The 12,390-nt window shown below is 31.3% G+C and overlaps 1 protein-coding gene across 1 annotated transcript; it reads right to left on the bottom strand.

The window, feature by feature from the left end:
* Window positions 1-1,165: 1,165 nt before the first annotated feature.
* LOC145716420 (hepatocyte growth factor-like) lies at window positions 1,166-12,178 on the bottom strand (the record flags this gene model as incomplete). Its single annotated transcript, XM_081799704.1, has 3 exons — window positions 1,166-4,767; window positions 11,761-11,906; window positions 12,031-12,178. Coding segments are annotated over 3 exons (471 nt in total), but the record flags the coding sequence as incomplete, so codon positions are not given.
* Between the last annotated feature and the right edge of the window lie 212 nt (window positions 12,179-12,390).

Here is a 12,390-nt window from a genome sequence, read left to right as displayed (position 1 = left end):
TACATGAAAGGGTTGCAATTTGGTAAAATGACATAGAAAGCACTTTTAGGGTTGTATAGATTAAGGATGGGGCCTGTGTCGGAAAATAATGAAATAGAATAGCAATGAACCTTCTGGACTAAAACATTGAGGAAAGGCAAACTAAGATGATTCTATTCAGGACATTGACAAATGGCATAATGGACAAAAATATTGTCCAAGTTTTATTTATTAGACCCCAGATATTTACTTAGCTTGCTCTTTCACGCCTGTTCAAATACCACCTCTTAGAGAAGCTGTCCTGGAGTATTCTACTTAAAATAGCTGAATATAGGTTTAGAATGGAATGGAGTTCTTAAAAAGGAGAAAAAAAATAAAAATTTAGAAAAACCAGCAATATATGTATTGGAAATATTCTTTGATACTACTACCAGAAATACTGCTACCAGAACTGAATAAATGCATATATTCTGCTTAGATAATAATCGTTAGGAAGATCAGATACTATCAGGGGCTCTAGAGTTAGATATATTAGTCATCACTTGAGATAGGTATCTATGCCAAAAATTAACTTTTGGCAAGAGACAATATAACTTGAAATAATCAATAGTGTTACAGAGCTCTGTTTGGTTAGATTAATTGATAATTTTTTCTTCCAAACTTGCTTTCCATTTGAATTAGGTGAGTCTGTTGGACTCATATTTATTCTGAATTTAATGCATATTTTAAAAGGTATATTGAGTGATTAATTGATTAATTGGATCATTTACAATTACTTTTGTGATATATAGTGATATAGTAAAGGAATTTAGATGATCCTTCATGACAATGTTTTATATTATTTATATTAGCAAGTTATATCACAGTACCATTCTAGCAAATATGAAAATGACTAAATAATTGTATATTATGGTGGGAGAAATCAAAGTGTGTAGAGATTAATGGTTTAGTGAAGACCACTGATAATGCCATGGATAGATGTTGGAAAAAAAGAATGATTATTTGTCTTAGTTCTAGTATTTCTTGCAACAAAGTATACGTAATTTCTGTCAGTGAGATCATTGTTGTTTTCTGCATTAAGCCCTAGAGCAGATTCAAACATGTCTGTATAGATAATTATAATAAGAGAAAGGAAGCATTTTGATAAAATATTTTATTATTATTAATAATAATAATATAATCATGGTTATAAAAATAGCAACTTTATTACCTACAGAAACTTTATATACAAGTCATAACCACAGTGTTCCCTTTTTGGGTAAGCATCCAGCTATACCACTAAACAGGCAGCTTATCAATTTCCTATTTACACCAAGACAAACAGTCATAACATCCATAGTATTCCATTTTCAGTTTCCTAAAGACAGAAACTTTCTGTGCAAATGGAAATGAACCTACTTAAAATTACACTGTCAAGATTTTTGTGACCAGAAAATTTTAACTTTTTTTTGTATTAGTAAATTCTTAGTACGAAACTCAATTGAACGTTGAAAGAGAACTTCTTTTTGAACTTTATTGTGAAAAGTATTTCCACAAAGACTATGTCTTTTTATTCAAGTTAACTTTATCATTCAAATGAGTTTGTCTATAAATACAGGATATAATTAAAAGTTATCTTTGGAAACTTAGTAAATCAATTTAAAGTTTTTTTTAGTATGAGAGTTTATTAAAACTCTTTACCTCATGATTTCTATATTGCAATACCAGTATTTCTTTTAAAAAAGAAAGAAAATATTTAGAAACAACAAAATGTCTGACAACAATTTCTCACTTCTTGACAGTGCTTTTTTTTTTTTTTTCCAAGAGAATGTTGTGGCTATAACATTCACTTTGTACAGTACCATTGGTACCAACAAGAAATATTCACAGGAATAAGTGAAATACAATTTTGCTATCACATGCCATTATTGTTATTTTTCTTGCCTTCCAGTGTCTCATGTTTCCCATAGTTTGAAACACTTAGATAGCAAGCAAGAGTCTGTTAATACTAGAGATTGACTCAATATAAACCATTTTACTGAGGACCTGCCCACAGCAAATAGGTAAAACTCATTACATATTTTACAATAAAATTAAAGAAGTATACAAAAGGACTATCATCCCTTCTGCACGGCAGAGGCATTATGACAAATATTTTAATTTTACATTACTATTCCTGGCAGACATAAGAAAATGTCCACAATTACAACAGCACATAACCATTATTCAAACAGCCCAAACAAAAATAACATTGAAAACTTCTAATTTAAAAGACCTTTTTGTCCATTACTCAAAATACAATCGATTTTGGCTAAGTTGGATTTTTCATTTTTTGATTGAATAAGAAAAGAATGCCCAGGAAATAGTATCTTTCGCCAGAGAAAAATGACATGATTATTCATTGTCCTACCACCTAAAATCACATGGATCTTGTTCATCTTGCTTTTATCGTCAATTCTACTGATCTCCCCTTATTACAAAGGGAACTTCTCAAAGCTAGGACTGCTTTGTGCACCATGTCTGATGTTTTATTGGTGGTATGTTTTCACACTTTAATAAAATGGAAAACACTGAGTTCAAAATATCTAAAAAGCTAGCTGCATCTTGTGTCTAGGTAATCCCTATCTCTCTTTCCATGGAAATTTAGAGGAAAAGACAAGAAAGGAAATCTTAAAGTGTGAGTATTTAGACATATTAGAATTTCATAAATATTTTACAAACATCAATATAGGATTTGATCAAATTTTGCCAGTTCATCAAGAAAAAACTGAAAAATTATTTAATTTTGGGACAATATACCTTTGAAATTCCTAATGTTTTGATTAAAATGATATATCCCATAAGGAAAGAAAAATACAAAGAAGATGATGTGGACTGACAACTTTTCGGATCTCTCTTTGCTTTCACTGTTTCTTGATACCAGAACATATCTTATTACAATATGTTCAATTTGTATGGCACAATTTGGATAGATATTTCTGGGTTTGCATAGGTATTTCTGGATTTGCTGTCCTGTACTCTGTGGACTAAGCTTTCAAGTAAATTTAAGAGCATTTTACTCAAGATTGAACTGTGTCCTATGAAGCTTTGAGAGCATTGTTTGGATCTCTGGCCTTAATTGATGTCAGTCAAGAGAAACAAATTAGAGAAATGGGGATACTGGTTTGGAATCACTCAAATACAATAATCATGCCAAATACAATAATAAATATGATAATTTGGTATTATGAGACAGAATACAAAATTTGAATAGATATTCCCCCATGGCATTTGAAAGATTTATGTAAAATGAAATAAGATAAAATGAAGATATTTTCACAAAATATTTCATTCTGCAGATATAACTCCCCTTTAAAACATAATTGAATTCAGAGTTTAGACAAGCTAGTTCCTTTCATTTCCTTTTTTTTTTTTTTTTCCTTTACTTGAGTAAAGTCTCATTAGGCGAAAAAACTTTCAGGTTGAGAAAGGTATCCTGATTTTTTTTTCTTCAACATATACTTTAATTCATAGTTTGATGAAAGTCCATTTACAAATCTTTGGGGACATATGGAAATTTTCCTCTGAAATAATTTTTAAAAATTTAAAGACGATGACCTCAAGCCAATCACAGCAGCAAGTCTTAGAATTAACCTACTTAAATAATTTTTTAAGCTTCAATTGGACAATTACGTAAGAATAATAAAGAAAATACTTCAGGAAAGTAGATCTAAAAATATCTTACATAAATAAGGTCCCTAAATTTGAAGGAAAGAAATAATACTAATACACATATTACCCTCTTCCCTTTAAGAATTAGAAACTACAAGATGACTAGGATGATAAATATATTTAAACACCTAGATTTGGTGTTACTTAACTTTGAGGGTCATGACCACACCTTAAATGTCAACCAGTAGAGGTCATCTGCAGATTACATATAGAGAATGAGCTGGTCACTTCTATCTTGCACCTTTCCTTAAAAATTTCTACTGGTCTTTAAAAATTTCTATTTTTCTCTTAAGGAAAAACTACAGGTACACACTTCCAGAATATTTAGAGGTTACATTAGATATACCATGATTTGAACTCTAGTGCATGCACATGTGTACCAAGGTCTGCATAGATGGGCACATAATTTTGTAGAAAGGATGTAGACCAGTATTAGAGGATACACAGTGAGGAGGAATGAATGAAATATAATGTATGGTATATGAAAGGTAATATAATTTAATACAGAGTTACAACTTAAGGACAAAGGCATAAATTGTCTTTGTGAGGTTAAAATAATGTTTAACTTATGGTTTATTCATAAACTAACTTTGGAAAGCAGCGTAGAGATTAATTGAACTTTTCCATTAAATCTTTTATCATCCAGCAATTATACCTTTGCAGTTTTTAATCCATTCAAGTATCTTCAGGAGATATGTTACTACACTTGCATGTACCTTAATTCACTTCAACATTTACAAAATAACACTGACAAACAAAACAACAAAAAACACCCATAAATATTAATGAGTATCTTAACAAACATGACACTCAAGTAGTTGTCTTAGGATTGCTTTAAGTGACATTTTAATTCCATGTTCTCTGAAATCTTCAGGTAAAAGAGAATTCTATTGATGGAAGATTCAGACACAGTTACATCAGCTATGACTGTGGTATCTTATACGTTAATATAATTTTGTGTATCCATTTTGCATAATATGCTACTCGGACAAAAATGCCAGGACGATTTGGAATGGCACATCCACGACCAGGAACAATGACACCAAGAACCATTCTCATTTTATGTTGTTCACAAACAAGTGGGCCACCATAATCTCCCTAGGAAGAAGACATGCAACAGTAACAACAACAAAAAAAGTATTATTTTAGAAACAAAGTTAATAATTCATTAATATTTCCTATACAGATTTATATCTCAAATATGCACATATACAAGAAAAGACAATAGCTGCAACTGAGATATGAAGACATAAATAGATGTACTAGGCCAGTGGTCATCTTTCTATTGAATTACCCAAGTCACACTGAGAGAAGTACAAAAGTTAAAAGTGTTCTATCATGTGGAGTATTCATTTAAGAATGAAGTGTCTAGGGGCACCTGGGCGGCTCTTGATTTCAGCTCAGGTTGTGATCTCAGGGTCATGGGATCAAGCCCCACGTCAGGCTCCACACTCATCATGGAGTAGGCTTGTCCCTCTCCCTCTGCTCATCCCCCTGCTTGCACACTCTCTCTCTCAAATTAATTAATTAATTAATTAAATATTTAAAATATATTAAAAAAGAATGACTTGTCTTATACAACATATTCACTCATCTTTTAAAATGGTTTTCGTCTTTGTTGAATACAGATTAATTAACACAAAACAACTGATAGCTATTTAGAAGGTAGACTTTATATTTACTTTTATTTTCTTCTGATGTTCAAAATATGTTCAATATAGAAAATTTAGAAAATGTAAAAAATACAAGAACTTTTGTGCTTTACCTATAATCATAGAGTTTTAATGATTAAAATGCTTAAAATTTCCCTTATTTCTAAAGCTTTTTACTTTCCTTCCTTCAATCTTGTCCCCAGAAAGATTTTAGAAAATTAAATACACATCATAATTGATAAAATAATTCTATTTACTGTTTGGAAATTATGTTCTGGGGCATAAAAAAAGAATATTCCTGCATTTACTGTTGTATTTGTAGTTAATATAGTTATATTTATATATTTTTTATATCTCATACCCCCCTTTGTAGAAGGTAGCCTCTAATTTCATGGCATTTTTTATATGGTTACCCTGTTTTGTCATAAGACACAGATAGATGATAGATGAATAGATTGATAGATTGATATGTGTGTATATTTTTATAAACATGTATATATTAATGCATATTATTATATATAATTATTACAAATATGCTGCATCATTTTCATGCACTATGTAGCCTTCTAAGGTTGCAATGACTGGCTTTTGGCATCCTTGTGTGAAGAAGAGTGTTTGAGACTACCTTAATTTTCTCTTAATAGTGATATGATGAGATAAAATGAAACTATTAAGGAATTTAGTTCTGTTACAGGTGTAAAGAAGAGCACTATCAGCATTGTATGATGGGGAATATCAAGATGGGGGTGAAGCAGGAGATAAAACAGTAGGGAAAATAGGTTATTCTAAGAGACATATAAACTATGCCACATGAGTTAATAAATCTGATTTTTTAAAACTGCACCAGTGATTACTGATACAAACTCCTCATCAAAGCAATTCACTTTGGCAGACTTTCACCAAATGTGATCCTATTGCTATTATACAATCATTTGGGAGGTTTTCTTCAAATGTTTAGATTTCAGTGGCTTCAGGGATTATATTACCTTGTTTTAAATATAAGTGATATTAAAAAAAATTCTGGAGGATAAATGCATTTTTGAGAAATGGCAGAATGAACTTAAAATTGTCCTTCAATATGGATAAAAATAACAAATATATGATAATGTAATAAATAATTCAATGCTAAAGTTAGGAATCTAACAATGTATAAATGATAAATCAGATCACAGGCAATTCCTGATGAGCGGTGGTTGAAGCATTTTTAGTAATGACAGTAGGGCTGGATAAGTGCATAGATTCTTAAATGATCTTGAAGATTGGGTTGAGCTCAAAACTTTGTGTTTTAAAGGACTCTTAGTGTAAGTAGGTAGCTAAGTAAGAAATAAATAAATAGTAAATAAATAAATAAATTTCTCTTTCTCCTAGCAGATTTTCAGCTCTAATAATGAACAAAGTAATACTATTTACTAGGAAAACATCAAATTTGAAAGTGGTTATAAACGCATAACCTGTTTCTAACTATATCATTTTAAAGCAGTTGTTTAAACTCTTTTACTTATGAAACATTTTTTTCAGGAATAGTATCTCAGACCAATATATATAGCACATGCATGGAAATACATATTTACGCCCCATATTTATTTTCCTACATGTCAAAAGATATTTCACTATTTATTGAACTCATTCCATGCCTTACCTCACATAGTATTCCCCAACTCCAAAGCTCCTAGGCTTGGAGACTGTGTCTCTTATATTCAAAATACATCTAAACACTCCAATCAAAAGACATAAGGTGACAGAATGGATAAAAAAGCATGACCCATGTATATGCTGCTTAGAAGAGAATCATTTCAGACCTAAAGACATATGCAGATTGGAAGTAAAGGGATGGAAAAACATTTATCATGCAAATGGAGGTGAAAAGAAAGCCAGGGGTAGCGATATTTATACAAAATAGACTTTAAAACAAAGACTGTAACAAGAGATGAAGAAGGACACTATATAATCATACAGGGAATAATCCAGCAAGAAGATATAACAATTGTAAATATTTATGTACCCAACATGAGAGCACCCTAATACATAAAGCAGCTAATAACAAACACAAAGGAAGTAATTGATAATAATGCAATAATAGTAGGAAAACTTTAAGACCCCACTTACATCAATGGATAAATCATCCAAACAGAAAATCAAAAAAGAAACAGTGACTTTGAAAGATACAATGGACCAGATGGATTTTACAGATATATTCAGAACATTCCATCCTAAAACAGCAGAATACACATTCTTTTCAATTACACATGTGACATTCTCCAGAATAGATCACATTTAAGGCCACAAGACAAGTCTCAATAAATTCAAAAAGATCAAAGTTGTATGCATGTTGCATGTTTTCCAACTGCAACACTATGAAACTGGAAATCAACAACAAGAAAAAATCTGGAAAGACCACAGATATATTTAGGTTAAATAACATGCTACTAAACAATGAATGGGTCAACCAAGAAATAAAAGAGAAAATAAAAAAATACATGGAGACTGAATATGAAAACCCAATGGTCTAAAATCTTTGGGATGCAACAAAAGCTGTTCTAAAAGGGAAATCTATAGCCATATAAATACCTCACAAAAAGAAAAATCTCAAATAAACAACCTAACCTTACACCTAAAGGAGCTATAAAAAGAATAAACAAAACCCAACCCATGGAATAATAAAGATTAGAACAGAAATAAACAAAAGAAACTAAACACACACACACACAAAACAATAGAACAGATCAATGAAACTAGAAGCTGGCTCTTCGAAAAGATGAACACAATTAATAAACCTTTAGCCAGACTCATCATACAGAGAGAGAGAGAGAGAGACAGAGAGACAGAAAAAGATAGAAAGAGGAATCAAATAAAATCAGAAATGAAGAGGAGAAAGAACATCTGACACTACAGAAATACAAACAATTATAAGAGAATATTATGAAAAATTATATGCCAACAAATTAGACAACCTAGAAAAAATGGATAAATTCCTAGAAATATATAACTTCCCAAAACTGAATCAGGAAGAAATAGAAAATTTGAAAACAGACCAATTACCACCAATGAAATTAAATCAGTAGTAAAAAAAAAAAAAAAATCCAACAAATAAAAGTCCAGGAGCAGAAGACTTCACAGGTGAATCCTACCAAAGATTTAAAAAAGAATTAATACTGATTTTCAAACAATTCCAACAAATAGAAGAGGAAGAAAAGCTTTCAAATTCATTCTATGAAGTCAGCATTACCTTGATATCAAAATCAGATAAAGACACTACAGAAAAAGAGAAATATAGGCCAATATCTCTGATGAACATAGATGCAGAAATCCTCAGCAAAATATTAGCAAACCAAATCCAACAATACATTTAAAAATAATTCACCATGACCAACTGAGATTTACTCCTAGGATATAAGGGTGTTTCGATATTTGCAAATCAATCAACATGATACATCATATGAACAAGAGAATGGATAAAAACCATATGATTATTTCAATAGATACAGAGAAAACATTTGACAAAGTACAACATCTATTCATGATAAAAACCCTCAACAAAGTGGGTCTGGAGGGAACCTACCTCAACATCATATAGGCCATCTATGAAAAATCCATAGCTAATGTCATCCTCAGTGGGGAAAAACTGAGAGCTTTTCCTATATTGTCAGGAACGAGACAGGGATGTCCACTCTCACCAGTGTTATTTAAAATAGTACTGGAAATCCTAGCTACAGCAATCAGACACCAAAAAGAAAACAAAGGCATCTGAGGAAGAAGTCAAACTTACACTATTTGCAGATGACATGATACTCTAAATAGAAAACCCTAGAGAGTCCACCAAAAAACTACTAGAACTGAAAAATGAATTCAGTGAGGTCACAGGATACAAAATCAATGTATGGAAATCTATTGCATTTCCATATACAAATTATGAAGTAGTAGAAAGAGAAATTAAGAAAACAATCCCATTTACAATTGCACCAAATATAGTAAAAGGAATAAACTTAACCAATGTAGTGAAAGACCTGTGTTCTGAAAACTATAAAACAATGATGAAAGAAATTGAAGATGACCCAGAGAAATGGAAAGATAGTCCATGTTTACAGACTGAGAGAACAAATATTGTTAAAATGTCCATGCTACACAGAGCAATCTATAGATTTAATGCAATCTCTATCAAAATATCAACAGCATTTTTTCACAGAACTAGAAAAAACAACCCTAAAATTTGTATGGAACCACAAAACACCCTGAATAGCCAAAGCAATTGAAAGAGAAGAACAAAACTGGAGGTATCACAAACCTAGATTTTAAGATATACTAGAAAGCTGTCATAATCAAAACTGTATGGTACTGGCAAAAAATAGACACATAGATCAATGGAACAGAATAGAAAATCCAGAAATAAGCCCACAATTATATAGTCAATTAAAAGGAGGAAAGAAGATGCAATGGGAAAACGACAGTCTCTTCAACAAATGGTGTTGGGAAAACTGGATAACTACACGCAAAAGAATGAAACTGGACCACTTTCTTACATCATACACAAAAATAAATTCAAAATGGATTAAGGACATAAATGTGAGACTTGAAACCATAAAAATCATAGAAGAGAGCACAGACAGTAATTTCTCTGAAATAAGCCATAGCAATAATTTTTCCAGATATGTCTCTTGAGGTAAGGGAAACAAAAGCAAAAATAAACTACTGGGACTACATCAAACATCAAAATAAAAAGTTTCTGCACAGTGAAGGAAACAGTCAACAGTGAAGGAAACAGTCAACTAAAAGGCTATCTAATGAATGGGGGAAGATATTTGCAAATGACATATCTGATGAAGGGTTAACATCCGAAATATATAAAGCTTATATAAGTCAACACCCAAAAAATGAATAATTTTCCAATTGAAAAATGGTCAAAAGATATGAACAAATATTTCTTCAAAAATACACAGATGGCCAACAGACACATGAAAAGATTCTCAACATCACTCATCATCAGGGAAATGCAAATCAAAAGCACAATGAGATATCATCTCATACCTGTTAGAATGACTAAAATTAAAAACACTAGAAACAGCAAGTATTGACCAGGGTGTGGAAAAACAAGGAACCCTCTTGCGCTATTGATGAGAATGCAAACTGGTACAACTACTGCAGAAGACAGTATGGAGTTTCCTCAAAAAATTAAAAATAGAGCTACTGTATAATCCAGTAATTCCACTACTGGGTATTCAACCAAGAAATATGAAAACACTAATTCGAAAAGATATGTCCCCTATGTTTACTACAGCATTACTTAAAATAGCTAAATTATGGAAGCAGCTCAAGTGTCCATCAATAGATGAAAGGATAAAGATCTGATATATAGACACACACACACACACACACACACACAGGAATATTACTCAGCTATAAAAAGAATGAAATCTTGCCATTTGCAGCAACATGGATGAATCTAGAGAGTATAATGCTAGTGAAATAAGTCAGTCAGAGAAAGACAAACACCATATGATTTCACTCATATGTGGAATTTGGGAAACAAAACAATGAAAAAAAAGACAAACCAAAAAAATAGAATCTTAACAATAGAGAACATACTGATGGTTACCAGAGGGAAGGTGGGTGGGAGGATGGGCGAAATAAGTGAAGGGGATTAAGAGTACATGATGAGCATTGAGTAATGTATAGAATTTTTGAATCACTGTATTGTATAGCATAAACTGATATAACACTTTATGTTAACCACACTGGGATTAAAATTTTTAATAAAAATGTTCTCAACTTCAGAAATAATTTTAAAAGCACAAAATACGCATACAAATAAATAGATAAAATTTAAAATATAAAAAAATACATATAAAATAATGGTTTAACAGCTTGTCTATGTAAAATAGGGATTGGAATACTGCCAAGTTGAAAGAACAGTTGCCTAACAAATGAAAATGTTCAAGCTCTTAAAGTCACCAACTTCGACCTTTTGGTTTTTGAAAATAGAATTTGTTTAAACCACACACACACACACACAACACACACACTGGCTTAACCAAAAACACATTTAAAAGTTTAAAACCAGACATAGAGTTCATTTAGGGAGAATTTGGGAAGATCAGATAACTTTAGAAAACAGAAAAATGTAAGCTATTGTATCAAACTGCATACTGGCTACTTTTAATTTGAACAGCTTTCCATTAGAGTTCTGGCTGTATTCATTTATTGCTTTTTTGAGACAAATATCATCATAGTTTGCTGACAATGAAACATGGATTTTCTTACTGTATAGTTAAAATAAGTGTACAAGGATAATGAAGGGGGTTATCTTTCCCAATTTCTCTCTGTCAGAACAAGTTGGTAGACAATGATTTTTATTTGAGAAAAATGGACCAAAAAGAAACAAAAAAGAAACATAAGAAACTATGATATTTATTATATACTTATTTTTAAAAAATGTTCTTTTTACCTCACATGGTCCTGATACAATATTTTCAGCTCCAGCACATATTTCAGACTCATTCAGAGTCACCTTCCCTTGATGGTATTGGCCGCATTTCTCGTTTCCCATAATATAGAGATGTGCTACTCGTAATAGACCATCAGAGGTGATGGCTAGAATGGGGTAAAAAATGTACAGTTAATGAGCACAGGATAAGCTGAGAAAAATAAGAGACAAATAGAATTGTTTTAAATAAAATAAGTATGATATTGCCTTATCATTTTAAAAATAGCTTACATCCAGTATAACCCCAGCCATAAACACTGCAAGTAGTTTTTTCAGGAATGGTGCATCCATAATTAGGTAAATCAATTGTACTAACAAAATCATCCAGGACAGCAGGCCTGAAAATAGAAAATACAACGGTAAATACCCTTGACTGAATTCAACACAAAATTAACAAATTAAAATTTAGTGTTAATTTTTAATATGAGATTAAGAGAGAATAAACAGTCTTGTTTCTTAAGAAAAAGGGAATGTCTTATTAGACATTCATACATATAATGTATGTAGTAGAGGTAGGAGTAGGTAGAGAGAAAGGAGTCACTTACTTGCTAATATTACCTGCTAAATGGTCACCGCTTTTTTTTTTTTTTT

This window comes from Leptonychotes weddellii, chromosome 12, assembly GCF_054177405.1.
Source record: "Leptonychotes weddellii isolate Sample4059 chromosome 12, ASM5417740v2, whole genome shotgun sequence".
Lineage (NCBI taxonomy): Eukaryota > Metazoa > Chordata > Mammalia > Carnivora > Phocidae > Leptonychotes > Leptonychotes weddellii.
The sequence above is the reverse complement of the archived record's forward strand: the minus strand, read 5'-3'. Positions and strand labels throughout refer to the sequence as shown.